The 16,171-nt window shown below is 36.9% G+C and overlaps 1 protein-coding gene across 1 annotated transcript; it reads left to right on the top strand.

Annotated features, from left to right (window-relative positions):
- The first annotated feature begins 5,115 nt into the window (after positions 1–5,115).
- On the top strand, positions 5,116–9,464 carry LOC107585462 (corticotropin-releasing factor-binding protein-like). Its single transcript, XM_016272483.1, has 7 exons — positions 5,116–5,243; positions 5,841–5,934; positions 6,156–6,313; positions 7,308–7,518; positions 7,744–7,886; positions 8,795–8,912; positions 9,008–9,464. The coding sequence occupies exons 1-7, from the start codon at positions 5,157–5,159 to the stop codon at positions 9,160–9,162; spliced, it is 966 nt and encodes a 321-aa protein (XP_016127969.1). The 5' UTR covers positions 5,116–5,156; the 3' UTR covers positions 9,163–9,464.
- The last annotated feature ends 6,707 nt before the right edge of the window (positions 9,465–16,171 follow it).

Genomic DNA, 16,171 nt, shown 5'->3' with positions numbered 1-16,171 from the left:
TTTGCTGAAAATCATCAAATCTGCAGTGCATATTCATAGGCGAATTCACTACGTTTTATGCAATAGTTTATTTATTCACACTCTTAAAAATGAAGGTTCTTTATTGCCATCTATAGTTATAATGACAACCTTTAAAGGGGTCATGCCCATTTTCCACAAGTTGATATGATTCTTTAGGGTCTTAATGAAAAGTCTATAACATACTTTAGTTAAAATTTCTCAATGGTAGTGTAAAACAACACCGTTTTTACCCTGTCAAAAACAGCTCTTTTAACAGCAAGCCGTTTCAGTGCATTTCCCTTTAAATGCTAATGAGCTCTGCTATCTCTCTCCGTGGGGTGATGTGCAGTTCTCTGAGCGACTGTAAACTTTAGCCGCATTCGTCTTGGAACTTGCTAACTAGCACGTTATTAAGAAAGGCGATTTGCAAAGATTCATAACAAAACCTTATACTCACTTCTTCTGTAGGTGAAGCTGGATCATGAATGATTCGCGCGAAGATAGACACATTTAGGTAGATCGAGGGCACATTCCCTTCAAAAACAAACATAATCCACTTCAGCGGCTCAGATGTCGGGAGTAAATGACGACTGCTATGTTCATTATTACATCCAACAACAAAACACCTCAGTCGCTTAGGAGACATTCTTGTCTACATCTGCTCCGGTGGTGAAACAATGGCGGACTGATGACAGCTCACTCAGGGCGGGGCTAAGGTAAGACACCAGTGTCAATCAACTATCGTGGGAGGGGCCTTGGCCAGTGTGACGTCACACTGGCAGGAATCTGAGAACGGCTTGACTGGGTGGATTTTTATCATTATAGGGTGGTTATGCCAACACACTTACTGTATGTTCAAACAGCATGTGAAAGTGCATTTCGCATCCGATGACCCCTTTAACATCCACATATACCAAAAAGATTTTTTAAAGTGGAAAAAGGTTCCTTCAGATTATTAAAACGTTGTTCACACTAAGAAAAATGGAAATGTTCACTGAAAGGTTCTTTGGGGAATCAAAAGTGTATGTTCTATGGCATCGAAAACCTCCTTTTGGAATCTTTATTTTTAAAAGTGTAGATGGTAAACGTTTTTTGCATACTCAGAATCAAATAATAACCTGTCTCATAAGATCTGGAATTGCTGCATGCAAAATGAGCTCAACACTAAATGTGTAGGCATTTTTATACCATTAGTTGATTTGCATATTTTCTTTGGACTCTTAAACAACACACGCAGTGCATGTAAATAAACGAGAATGAATGATTTCACCCTCAAACTTGGTGCATTGCAAGTGGTCATGCAATGGCGTTCGGTGTTACAGCAAGTTTGTTTATGGAGATTTGACCATTTGCTTTTGTGTCATTTTAATGAGTAAAACGTACACTACTTCTCAAAAATGTGGGGTCAGTAATATTTTTCTGGAAGAATTGAATCATTTTTAATCAGTACAGATGCATTAAATTGATCAAAAGTGACAGTAAAGACCTTTATAATGTTACAGAAGATTTCTGTTTCAAATAAATGCACAAAATATTAAGCAGCACAAGTGTGATAATAATAAGAAATGATTCTTGAGCAGAAAATCGGCACTTAAGACTCAGGATCATGTGACACTGAAGACTGGAGTAATGATGCTATTACCACCACAGAAATAAATCATATTTTAAAAATACTTTCAAATAGATATATTTCACAATATTAGTGTTTTTACTATATTTTTGATCAAATAAATGCAACCTCAAAGCAAAAACGAAATATAGTGCATTTAAGGGTAAATACTGCTTTAATAAACCAAATAAACTTTCCACCCTATTTATCATCTCCACTTTATGTATTTATAAATGTCTATCATTATTATAGCTGATCTCTCCAATCTTTCATGTGTAAGTTCTCATCTGCTGTGTCATAACAAACACATGGCTATATTTTCTGCCATCATCATACCATTCAAGAACATCTCATAAACACATCCATCATATTTATCCTAACAAAGAGGACGCTTTGTTGTGTGAGTGTATGTGTGTACGTGCGTTTGCCTCCCTCACAACTGAATGATTACCTGTTTGATGGGTCTGTTCTTTTTTCTGTTTATCTATGCAAACTGACGCTGTGTAATCCAGCATTAACTTGGCAAGAGATGTCCTGTTATCTCGATTCCTCACCAAACTATCTGTGGTATGCTGTTGATTACAGCCAGATAACTTGGACTGATTTCTCAGTTTGTAAAAATGAACAAAAATTGTGTTTACAGTAATTCATTTACAATGGAGGTCTATAGGGCAAGTAAATACATTAAAATCCACAGTATTGCCATGCAAATACAAAAATGTACTCACTTTCATGTTGTTTCATAATTGTCAACCCAGTAACTTTAGTGTGATATGAGGAAGGACATCATAAATGGACATATTGCAAATTCTTCATAAAATACAGTATACATTTATCCACCTATAACAGAATTCCCACTGTTAAAGGATGGTTTAGACAACTTAACGTATATTTTAGTAGCGGAATTAACATGCATGCTTTAAAAACACATTTCTGCTTTGAAACTCTCCTTTGAACTGTCTTGCCCTACTTCCATTGCACATGCATTGCTATAAACACAATTCTTGTTTATTTTTGTATGCTGAGTCGAAATTTCCATTTTCCACATGCTGTCGATAGAGCATAACTTGTATTGAATCCCAAACATTCCTTTAATCTCTATGAAATGTCAGTAAATCATTCTTGAAGCACAAAGAGGCCACAGAAGCACACTCAAGAGGCTCTCCAGTCGCTAATACTGTAGCGATTTCAACATCTCGATCTGCGTGCACTTAGGGCCAAAGGAAATACATTCCTATTTAGACAAGTTCATACGTCTTTTTCCTTGAAGCATCTGTGCATAAGTGTGTGTGATTGATATCCTCGGAGAAATGGAAGATTAACACTATAACAGTGGCTTCCTATCTGCCAAAGTGCGTCATTCTCTCTTCTCTCCCGCTGTACTCTCCACTGCATGGATGCAGGAATGAAATAAACGAAGCGGGGGGGAAGCTGCACAGTTAGCCGGGATCAGTCAGAAATTTGGGTCGGATTTCAATAAACACACATCCCACGGTGTATATTAGGTCGTAAAATAACGAGCAAACACATGGCGAAGTATATTAGGTTTCATAGAGATCTGCAGGTTTGAGCTCAAGTGAGGAAACAGTCACAAGCACAGGTGCAAATGAGGGAGAGGATGTTTTCATTCAATTATTTTAATTTAACTGTGGTTTAGTTGTGTGGCTGACCTTTTTTGAATAGATTTGGCCTGAAAACATCTTGAGCACTGGAAATGTCAATGCTTAGAAGTAAAGGTACATAACAGGAACTGTAACTTAAAATGTTAGAAAATTAACAGTAATTTTTTTACCAAATTGCCATATATTAGCATATTTTTTCATATTTAAATCAGTATAAAAAACAACTATATATATATATATATATATATATATACACACACACACACATATATATAAATATATAATTGAATTGATTGAATTGTTCATTCAAACTGTTAAAACACTGACCTAAGAACATAAAAGTATAAAACTATTCACAAACAATGTACCAGAACTATTCCCAGCCAGGCTGATGCCAAAGTGTTTTGTAATTTTATGAAAAATATGGATACTCGAACAATTTAGTCTTTAACAACATAAACAGATATTCACAAACTATTCACACCATCCGATATGTGGAAAATATCTGGGAAAAGTTCAGATGTCTGAATAAATTGTTTGGCATTCATACAAAAAAAAAAAAAAGCTTCCAAATAAAAAAGCAACCGATAATTGCAGAACAATATTTCAGACACTTTTTGAAGGAGCTCATAAAGATGCAAAACTGACATTATTTACTCACCTTCATGTTGTTCCATCCTGGTGTGACTTTCTTTTTTCTGTATAGCACAAAAGTGACATTTTAAATTGCACAGAAGGAAGCAATTCATACATTTGAAATAACATGACGGTGAGTAAAGGACAAAATTTTGTTTTTTAGTTGAACTATTCGTTTGAAACACCCAATCATACCTCATTGACTGTATGTGACATTCATTACTTCAATCGGACCACCTCACCTTCCTCCCACTGCAGTGAAATTCCTCGATATTTTTCTGAGCTGAGAAAAGGAGTACACATCTTCACTAAACAAAAGAATAAGAAATAAAATAAAACAAAACACATTTGTTTGTTTACATGGTCCTAGCTGCGAGGGTGGTTTAATATTAAATCCTTGGGGAATATATACAGTATATATATATATATATATGTGTGTGTGTGTGTGTGTGTGTGTGTGTGTGTGTATACTTACAATTTCTATTGCTGATTACAAATTACATGATGAAAATTGTAGTCAGTAATGTATTCAAGATTACTCAAGATTACCAATCTATTCTGATTACTTCAGAGGGTCAATAAATTATGAATAAATTACTGCTATTGTGTGAATAATTTGCAATCACGTAATCCATAAAAAGTAACGGTAATCCGATTATCAGCATTTTAACACATTTAAAACTCAAATTAGTTTTAAAACTAATTACAAATACTTATTTTTTGGAATCTGATTATGTAATCCAGGTTACATGTAATCAGTTACTACCCAGCTTTATTTTATATATCGCCTATATGTGTGTGTGTGTGTGCGTGTGTGTGCAATAATTTAAAAACAACTCTACTTTTATTGTCTTTTTAAAAAATATTATGACTTTAATACTAGTATGTATTCTAATAGTGACTAGAAAATATTCAGCATATTCATAAGAAATTACACACGAATCTCAGAAACATTTCTTATCTTAGCCTGCTACAATTGCTCTTTTACTAAATGACCTCATGGATTTTACCATTTGATTAGTAGGCTACTATAAAAAAAATTATCTATTTTTACCAGTCTATTCAATTACTAGAAAAAGTTGAATAAACACTAGGTATCTGTCATGCCCCCTCTCTCTCCCTCACTCTCTCTCTCGGACTCACATCAATTGATCTATACAGGCAGCCCCCCCCCCCCCCCCCCCCCCCCCTCCTCTATTTATGTGAGGGGGTATAAAAGCAGCAGTCTGGTCGGGAGCTCGCGGAATTCTTCTCTTATTGCGCAAATCTTCGCGGACAGACGCACGGAGATGTCGGGTACTTCGCGCGCACAGCTGTGTTTCCTCCTGTTGAGCGTCACGGCTCTCCGGGGACACGCGCGCTTTCTGGACATACAGGTGAGATATGCACACCTGCTCACCTCACACACGCACACACACACACAATCATTCGAGTACTTCGATAGCTTTATATTTAACTTTTGATGTATCTATTGTGAGCTCTGTGGTGTGTTTATTAGTGTTTTGGCTTTAGCAGTCATTGTACAATGTATTCTAATGTTGGTATGTTATGACAATGATGATACGTGCAGCTTTTATTGTATCGTTTGTGAGCATATGCACTGCAAAATGTGTTTGTCAGGAAACTTAAAACATTTGAATGAAAAGACATAAGACATAAAAAAAGTAATTCCGATCAAGCAGAAATAGATCGACTGCAAGTGCAATAGTGCACAGCATTTTAATATGTGTGAATAAATAGGCTATGTTTTTGTATGCAATTTGTATAGGCTAATGTTTTGTTTCTATATAATGTGCAACGTTTTATGAAACTTTAAGAGCATTTAAGCTCTTTTGAATCCAAGGAGTTCTAAAATCCTTATTTCCTTGCGCACTACTGGTTGAAATGCAATCCTAATTTATTTATATTGTTTATTTTGACGCCTTTTTCTAATTCCAGTCATTCCCATGTCCTGTTTTTTGTTGTTTTATCAGGATAACGAGATCAGCCCGGAAGGATTATTATCTCTGCTCAGCTCTGAACTAAAGCGAGAGTTACCAGAGGAGTTTGTGTACCGCCGAGCGCTCAGTGAGTGACAACAGAAACCTCTGGGATTTCATTTGCCAAAAGACACACGTCATGGATAATAAATGAATGATTTATATAGTGATGTTGACTTCATATGTATCTTAATAAGCAGTTTTTATGGCACTATTTAATATTTAAAGAGTGCTTATTCATCAATTATACTATGCATATTTTCTGGTTTTTCACCTTTTCTTGTCTCGATCTTCCTCCGTTTCTCTCAGGATGTCTGGACATGGTGGCCGTAGAGGGTCAATTTACATTCACAGCAGAACGTCCACAGTTAAACTGCGCCGTGTTTTTCATCGGCGAGCCCAGTGACATCATTAGCATCGAGTATGATTCGGTCAACATCGACTGCAGAGGAGGGGATTTCGTAAAGGTGAACGTCTCAGGTTACTTATGTTACCATGGTTCCCTGAGTAGGGGATGAGACACTTCGTCCTCTAGGGGTCGCTATGGGGAAACCTAGAGGACACAGTTCGAAGTTCCCATGAAAGGGAACGTCTCAGGTTACTTATGCAACCATGGTTCCCTGAGTAGGGAACGAGACACTGCGTCCTCTAGGTTTCCCCATAGCGACCCCTAGAGGACGCAGTTCGAAGTTCCCATGAAAGGGAAATGTTCTTACATCCTTGTTGTTTACAAAACGTCATTTAACAGTATTACAGTAACTTACTTTGTTCTAAATTTGGACAAAAACAGCTGGTGTGTTTGTGTAAATCTCTACCTGTTCAAGCCAGGTTAAGTGAGGCTACAAAAGATCACGTGTCATGTCATTTTAAGCCAGGTCATACAATAACAAACATGTTTACAATTATCTAACATATTCAACTCTTGAAAAAAAAAAACGGAATTAAAAATCCAGTTAAGCAAAAGTCATTCCAGACTAATTTCGTCATATATTCTGAACACAGCTAAACTAGCTTTCATAGACTGTGCAAGATTGATGTCAAATTAATGTAGTTTAATAGGACTGAAAAACCCACATGGGATATTGTTGAAGTTAATGTACTGAATTAATGAGGAAATTTAAGATCATTTATTAGCACTGAAACAAAACTGGCGTGAACTCTGTACTGACCTGAAACAGGCAGGGTGAACTGAAGGGAATTATGTGAACTGAACCTGAGTTGAACTAAATAGACTTCAACACAGTTAACTTGAAGTACACTGGAAAAAAAAATTGTGTAAGATGTACTTTGAAAGAATTTTCACTTAGAAATTGCTAAGAAATGGCAAGTAACACATTGAATTTAACATGAAATTTTGAAGTAGAAAGACTTCAATAATCGTACTCCAATAATCTTTATATCTTTGAAAAATAATTTTTTTTACAGTAGAATGGTGTTAAATGCAACCTTTTTGTCTTTAAGGTATTTGATGGCTGGGTGATGAAGGGCGAGAAGTTTCCCAGCACACAGGACCATCCTCTTCCTCTGTACGAGCGTTACTCTGATTACTGCGAGACTGGAGTGACTCGACCAGTCGTACGGTCGTCTCAGAATGTCGCCATGCTGTTCTTCAGACTCCACCAATCAGGGAGCAGCTTCACAGTAACATTCCGCAAACTCATCAATCCGTTCCGTAAGTGCACAAAAATGACACTGGAAATTATGCATTTATCATTTCAGATTTTGCCTTTCAGCAGTACTGATGATCTTGAAAACTAATGTCACTAATGTCCAGAAGGTTCAGAGCACGTTAGAGGAATGACATATGGCTCATGCAGAAGCCACACTTGAAGCTTAACATGCAAGATGCTGATGGTTAACCATCTGTCTCTCTCTCTTTCTCTCTCTCTTTTTGTAGCCTGTAATGTTGTATCTCAGACCCCAGAGGGCAGCTTCACCATGATCATTCCACAGCAGCACAGGAACTGCAGTTTTTCCATCATCTATCCAGTGGAGATCCAGATTGGAGAGCTCAGTCTCGGCCAACACAATGATCTCAAGGTGAGCATTTCCAGTCAAGAAATGTAGCATTTACACAAACCAGCCTTCCCAATAAATAAATAAAATAAAATAATAAATATTACTTAATACATTTTATTGACAAATTCCACTATTTCAAAGTGTTTATATGTTTATAAAATGATCTCAAGGGGACACAAATCTGATTTCTGATCAAGTAACCGAATTTATACAAATCAGCCTTCCAAAAAAAAAAAAAAAAAAAATATTTATTTTATTTTATTTTTTTATTTCTTTTTTTGGAAGGCTGGTTTGTGTAAATACTGTTACTTGACCAGAAATCAGATTTGTGTTCTTCTAAAAAAAAAAAAAATTAATTCATAAATTTTATTTACAATTTCATTATTTGAAATTGTTTATAAGGTTAAAGTGCAGCTGAGTTTTGGCCAAAATTCTCACGTTGAGCAAAAATCTGATTTCTTGTCAAGAAATGTAGTATTTACAAAACAAAATAAAATGAAATAAAATATTATTCATATATTCATATATTAATATTATTCACAATTTTCGTTATAAGTCTTTCTGTGGTTAACTTGAAGCTGGGTGTGAGTAAAATAGAGTGGTTGTTTATTTAAGAATCTTTGAATTGAGTCAAGCTAATTTGATATCATTAAAAATATATAGTTGATATAAAGACACACTCTAAAAATGCTGGGTTAAATATAACCCAGCGCTGGGTTAAAAAGGGACAAACCCAGCTATTGGGTTGTTTTGACCCAGCGGCTGGGTGTTTTGAAACTGCTGGGTGAAAACAACCCAACTGCTGGGTCAAAACAACCCAATAGGGTTTGTCCCTTTTTAACCCAGCACTGGGTTATATTTAACCCAGCATTTTTTAGAGTGCACTGATAAATTATAATGACTTTGAGACTTCTGGTTTATCTATATAGCGGTCCATTCTCGGCTGTGCCGGTTCTGGAGACTTTGTCGAGCTTCTGGGTGGAAACGGCATGGACACGTCCAAGATGTTCCCTATGGCAGATCTCTGTTACTCCTTTAATGGACCAGGTGAGCATTCCTACTTTATCTGAAGCAGCAATTGTGCTGAGCAATTTAGTGTGCAAAGAATCTCATAAACCTCTCCATATCTCTCTTCCCATCAGCTCAAATGAAGGTTGGCTGTGATAACACTGTGGTCAGAATGGTGTCGAGCGGGAAGTTTGTAAACCGAGTTAGTTTCCAATATCGGCTACTGGGCCACCAAGAGCTTCAGCAGATGAAGGGCAACAGCGTTGAAGACGTGTGTTTAAGAGCATAAGACCCTCTCTGTTTCCTGCTCTTGTTCAGGGGATGCCAAACTTAGTTGAGTTTGGGCCTTTGTATATTTTCCTTATTAAAATGTTTCTTTTTTTGCCTTATCTTTTCATTTGACACTTCTGTTCTTTTTAATATCATAAGCTTGTAAGATCTGTGGCTGATGTTAAATAAAATATGTACTTGTGTTGGTGCACATCACTGTTTTGTTCAGCATGTTTCATTTTGAAGCACCCAAATAAAAACGGGAATCTAAAGAGCGCTACTGCACAAGTATTACAATCCAGTATGCACGACAAATGTAATTGTCTTTTATTTATTTATCTGTATTAAAGAATTTTTGTAATAAAATCAGTAAACATGAGCAAAGTGAACTCTGGCTATGGTAATTTCTAATCTTACACCAGAAAACACTGACATTTGTTCTAATCTACTCATTTTATTTAAGGTGAAGCAAACTAGTTCTGTCATAAATTAATTGGTGAACTGTCATTAAAGGAATAGTTCACCTAAAAATGAAAAATTGTAAAAAATTTACTCACCCTCAGGTTATCCAAGATGTTGATGAGTTTGTTTCTTCATCAAAACAGATCTGGAGAAATTTAGCATTGCATCACTTGCTCACCAGTTGATCCTCTGCAGTGAACGGGTGCCGTCAGAATGAGAGTCCAAACAGTTGATAAAAACATCACAATAATCCACAAATAATCCACACCACTTGTGTGAACTGAAAAGCTTTGTTTATAAGAAATGAATCCATCATTAAGGCATTTTTAATTTCAAACCATCGCTTTCTACTAAAATAACAAGAATTTTGCGGTGAACTATTTGCTTTTAGCCGGAACTTATGGTGCAAAAGTTAAATATAAACACATTGCTTTATATATAATGGAATTGTAATGCTTATTGTTTAGTTGCACCATTAAAACAAATAAAAGTGTGAATTTTCTCAGCATCTAATTATCTCACAGTATGTATTTTTTATACAATGTCAGCAGTCATCATGTGCTAAAAAGCAATGATTGCTTGAGAATATCAACCTGAATTAAGAACGGCAAGTAAAATATCAAAGCACTTAGTTATTAAACAAGTGACTTTTCTGTGATTGTCTGTATTGAGCCATCAAGAAAAAAAAATCTAAATTTAAAAACCCCAAAGTTTTGAATAACATCCAGACTCTAATGAAAAGACAAGATACACGACTATCAATTTAATGAGCTCTAGTCAGTTGCACCTCTTCATGAAAACTGCTGACCTGAATCCAATAGACTGCTTAATATACTACTTTTAAATCAACAGATCGATTCATGTTTTATCACCACACTCTCGTACTGCAGATGCTCGTCATCATCGCTGACAACCTGCTCACATCATGACTGCAGAGGAGTTGGGCTTTGCCTTATCCTGTCAAATCTATCTTATGATGGAGGACGATGTTCAGACCCGTCTTTCTTTTGCATGCATCAGGCATCACCAAGGTCCCCTCAACATCTTGACCGTCCCTCAACATGACGTAGGAACTAAAAGAAATGATTGTGCTTAAAGGAATAGTTCACTCAAAATCATCATTAAACACCTTATACCACTTTTTAACACTATTTTATGGTAGTAGTTTAGTGTAAATGTATGTGTGATAATATATGAAGTATTTACCATAAATAATTTTATTTTTGTGCCAGATAAATAATGTACAGATCACAAAGACACATAAAAAATGGTCTTACACTCTTGATAAATACAACTACCCATAATGCACTGCAACATGAACAGCTAATAAGAAGTAGCCTATAGATTGTGATGCTACAGTATTCAACAAGAAAAAACATGTTTTTGTAACAGTCGCAAATAGCTATTTTTTCAAAATAAGTAACTACTCCGAGGACTTTTCCCATTTACTTGCAATTTAGAAGCGGGGTTGGCAACTCTTTTTACTCTGGGTTATGAAACCGCAGCAGGGTTAGCAGCAATTTTGTAGTGTTAAGCCTGCATTGCGGTGTCAAAATTGTACGTTAGATGCTAAGCAAAATCAATCGCATGCCTCATAATCACAGTTACAGTGATTCTGCTACGGATTTGCAATCACGTGATTCTGATGACGTGCAAAAGGCAGCTGGAGAGCAGGAAGTGATTTTTCTCCATAGGAATCACAGCAGAAACTCAAAATGCCTGCATGTGTTTTTGCATTGTTTTGGGATGCTCAAATCGGTCAAACCGAGAAAACACAAGGAGCTTTTATCGTGTATGAAAATGTGTTGTTCGTAAGGGAGGAAAGGCAAGAAATTGACTGAAAAACGCAGGAAAAAGTGGCTTGTAAACCTGCGTCTGCGGTCGGTAGGGATAATGCTTGTGTAATTTAAGATATAATAATATATTAAGATATTAATAAAAAAATATATAAATAGATACAGGGTGACACAGTCAGAATTCACTCAATGCTAAACGCCACATGTAGACACAACGTAAATAAGATATTATTTGCAGTTCAGAGAGCTTCATTGATTATAATGGAACATTGTGAGATTGCGATAAATTGAAATGAGTGACAGCTTTTTAGTGATTATATGGAAGCGCTAGGCTATTTGCTCACTTTCTAAGCTATAATCTGCTAGTGATTCAGCTAGTGACTGTGATTCCTATGGAGAAAAATCACTTCCTGCCCTCCAGCTGCATTTCGTGCCACAGCAATGAAGTCATGTGCAAACAACCTATTGTATCCACCTTAATTTTCCCACTAGAGTGGGACTAGTGGGTACTACTTTGGTAGTACCTAGGATATCAAAGTCCACTAAAGGAGGTAGAGCTTTTTCGCATTTGGCTCCCAAACGGTGTCATTCATTTCCAACTATTTTTAGCTGTACAAAACAGCTCGTTTTGCTGCTTGATATTGCAACCTGGTGTCTTACCATATTATTTGAATGTATTCTTAATTATGAACACACCGGTATGTGGTGCAAACAGTTTTACAGTTTACTGCACGTTGTTATTCTTCTCTTAATTTTCCCACCCTTACGAAAATTAATCACGGTTTTATTGTAGTAAAAGTGTAGTAACCATGTTTTTTTGGTGTATTGATTACCATTTGTATAACCACAGTTTTACTACACATACCATGGTTAAACTATGGTTAATGTAGTAAAACCATGGTTAATTTGTGGTTAATATGGTTTTAATAGTGACCATCGTTTTTTTGGTTTTATTTGTGGTAAAACGTCTCGGTTACGTATGTAACCCTCGTTCCCTGAAGGAGGGAACGGAGACGTCACGTTTCGTAAGGGATATAGCGGCTAATGAACCGGAAGTCTCGCACATTCACATAAAAACGGCTTACTTCCACGTTGTGAATAGGAGTGAAGAAGAAACTGTTAATTCTTACCTTTACAGTCCACCGAAGTCTATTCAGGAAAAACTTGATAGTACAGCTAGCAATAATACATTATTGGCCACTGCTAGAGCTGTATGTAAACAGGTCACGTGTTGCGTTCGTCCAATCACTGACACTGACACCGTCAGTGTTTGCTAATGTAAGTGTGAAACGCTAAATTATGAATACACAGGATTAAAGGGTTAGTTCACCCAAAAATGAAAATTAGCCTGTGTTTTACTCACCCTCGAGGCATCCTAGGTGTATATGTCTTTCTTCTTTCAGACGAATCCAATCGGAGTTATATTAGAAATTATCCTGGCTCTTCCAAGCGTTATCATTGCAGTGGGGGTTGTAGCGAATCAGCTCATGGGGAAATATGAATAATTAACCATAACTAGTTATAATTAACTATTCATATTTTAGATCCACTGTAGATATTTAGCTGACCACTCAGGGTCAACTGTCTTGTCAATTCTAAGACGTTAATTTCCTGGTTAAGGGAAATAACTTTCTTACTGTACAATTCTATAAGCTTGTAACGTAAATCTGCATGGTTTCTCTTTAATAGTACAAAACACGTTAAATAAAGCTTGCGCATCACTAGTCACTAATCACACAACGCCGACGTCCTACGGTTTCCACGTATGACAGATAGCAGAAGTGATAGAAAAGTGTTTATTACATTTGAAATATGGATATTTTTCTTACAAACATGCATGGATTCGCTACAGGAGGCCTTTATTCACCCCTCGGAGCCGTGTGAGGCACGTTTTATTATGGATGTGCATGCTTTATTTAACGTGTTTTGGATGGTTGAACAGAAACCCCCACCCACTGCAATGATAGAGCTTAGAAGTGCCAGGACAATTTTTTATATAACTCCGATTGGATTTATCTGAAAGAGGAATGTCATATAGGCTACACCTTGGATGGCTTGAGGGTGAGTAAATAACAGGCTAATTTTCATTTTTGGGTGAACTAACCCTTTAATTGTTAAACCTGAGTAAATTGAAGCAAAATAACCAGTTGACCCAGGGTTAACTAGTTGAAATGTGAAAAGCCCAAGGACGATTTCATGATCACATTTACTATTGTTGGCAATTTTTCGTGGGCAAAATGTTATTTTGAAATAATGTGCGCTCATGAATCATAATAAGACAAGAAACATGTATCTGCATGAAGAAAGTAAAGACATTATCTAGATCAGTGGTTCCCAAACCGGTCCTGGAGGACCCTCTGCCCTGTACATTTTGTATGTCTCCCTAATCAGACACACCCAAGTTAGTTCTTGCAGTCTCTACTAACAAGCCGATGAGTGGAATCAGGTGTATTAGATAAGGGAGACATACAAAAAGTGCTGGGCAGGGGGTCCTCCAGGACAGGTTTGGGAACCACTGATCTAGATAAAAATCAAATCAAGAATCTCATTTCACAACAAAAACAGCTTTAGGTTTATTTAGTGTAAGTTGTGTGAAACATTCGGACAGAATATTTTATGAATGGAATGTGTGTGTGTGAAACTACAACTACGACTCTTATTGCATCTCTGTGGGATTTGATGAGACGGGTCGCCTCACGCTTGATTAAAGGTTGGCGCTCACATTATCCCGGCCGGAACCACGCGCTCCAGAGAGAGTTTAGCAGAATAATTGATAACGAACTGAGAATCCCAGCAGGACGCACAAAGAGGTAAGCACAGCTGCGCTAGTCCCCTACTGCGCACATCAACGCAGAAATCAGCAAACGGTGGAAATTACACCACCACTGCCACACGTGGGACTGTTAGGGAGAATGAGCAAGAGAGAAAGACGAAAAAAGAGGGGGAGAGAGAGAGCGAAATTGAGATTGAGGGAGAGAGTTGCATCATGAGATACTTGAGCAAGGGCGAAAATAGCTGGGTTTCATAACAACGAACTCACAAAGTGTTGCAAAAACACGTCAAGTGATCAAATCAAGCTGTAACATGACAAAACAGAATCTGAGAGCTTTACTAAACAGATGTCAAGCCAACCAATAGAATTACAGTAATGAGATTTAATTGATTAATAATCGCTAATTTGCTAACAGTGTGCAAATTATAATAGGCCTAGCCTCTCAAACGAATTATTTCCAGATCAAACTTTTTTTTCCGTGAAACACAAAAGGTAGGCTACATGCCTAAATAATAGCTACTTTTTTTTTTTTTACATGCAACTACAATGAACAGTGATGGAAGGTTTCCAGCTTTAAAAAGAACAAAAAAGCACCATAAAAATAAGCCACGCAACTTGTGTTATATTTTAAAGTGAAAAGTGAAAAAGTGAGGTATGGTGACCCATACTCTGAATTAGTGCTCTGCATTTATCCCATCCAAAGTGCACACACACAGCAGTGAACACACACACACCGGGAGCAGTGGGCAGCCATTTTTGCTGTGGCGCCCGGGGAGCAGTTGGGGGTTTGGTTCCTTGCTCAAGGGCACCTCAGTCGTGGTATTGAAGGTGGGAGAGAGCGCTGTACATTCACTCCCCCCACCTACAATCCCTGCCGGTACGAGACTCGAACCCGCAACCTTTGGGTTACGAGTCCGACTTTACGAGTCCGATTATATTTACACTATCTACTTTGTTAATGCATGTTAAAGGTAGTGATGGGACGATTGATATACAGAGGAGTTTTTTTTGTATCACACACTGTGCTGATGCTTGTATCAAAATGACAATACCACGTGATTGATGACGTTTAAAGCTTCGAACGTCATGCAGTATCGGAAGGTCGGGACAGCTGGTTTGAAAAAAATAAATGTAAAGTGTTTGACTTTACATTGACTTGGTTGTGTGTGTGTACACTTATTTGGGATTCAGTAGAATAGTTTAGAATAACCTCAACACCAGACCGAAAACTGAATGCACGTCACACATCTATTGCATTTTATCATGTTCTCTCTCATCTCAGAGACCCCAAACAGCTCACCCAAAATATTTTTGCTACTACTCACGTCAATTATTAATTATAATCACACACTTGTATATTTTATATTACTGATCAATATGTGAATCCATTGACCGGTCTACGCATGACACGAGTTGGCACAGATTAAAAACTTTTTCAAACCGTCCTCTGTTCCGCATGTTTCATTAGATAGGCTGGAGAAACCGAGTCTGACCACCAGATGTCTTTAATGCGCACTGTGTTAAAAAGCTTTGAGTAATTAATCGTTCGGTACAATTTGATGAAAGTCTCAAACGGTTCAGAAAGCCTCGGTTTCCCATCACTAGTTAAAGGTCTTACTGTGAAGAATTTGTCTGTACATGTTGGTGCTACACTCCTGACAGAGGGTGAGAGAAAATACCCATAATGCACTGCAACGAGCAGCTAAAGAGAAAAAGGGGATGTGTCCTGCCAATGTGATCTCATGATAATTCATATGTATTTTACGTAAAATGTGGCTATATAAAACGTACATTTACTTAGTTTTTACAGACACTAAAACGTACAATACTGACGTATTTTCAGCATCTAAACGTACAAATACTTACGTATTTTCAGCATTTAAACGTACAAAACTGATGTATTAATGACACCTAAAAATGAATCCTTATGAATATTGAAATCGCGGCATTAATATTATTAGTTGTTTTTAGTTATCATATCAGTTACCTTGTTTTCA

Source organism: Sinocyclocheilus grahami, unplaced genomic scaffold (assembly GCF_001515645.1).
Source record: "Sinocyclocheilus grahami isolate Dianchi unplaced genomic scaffold, SAMN03320097.WGS_v1.1 scaffold70.1, whole genome shotgun sequence".
Lineage (NCBI taxonomy): Eukaryota > Metazoa > Chordata > Actinopteri > Cypriniformes > Cyprinidae > Sinocyclocheilus > Sinocyclocheilus grahami.
Note: the sequence above shows the minus strand (reverse complement) of the source record. Positions and strands in the feature narration are given on the sequence as shown.

What these genes read in the sequence shown, in the direction of transcription:
- LOC107585462 (XM_016272483.1), top strand. Translation starts at nt 5,157, where the DNA reads ATGTCGGGTACTTCGCGCGCACAGCTGTGTTTCCTCCTGTTGAGCGTC. An exon ending in CAAACTCATCAATCCGTTCC is followed by an intron (nt 7,519 to 7,743) that starts GTAAGTGCACAA and finishes CTCTTTTTGTAG; the next exon opens with CCTGTAATGTTGTATCTCAG. An exon ending in TTACTCCTTTAATGGACCAG is followed by an intron (nt 8,913 to 9,007) that starts GTGAGCATTCCT and finishes TCTTCCCATCAG; the next exon opens with CTCAAATGAAGGTTGGCTGT.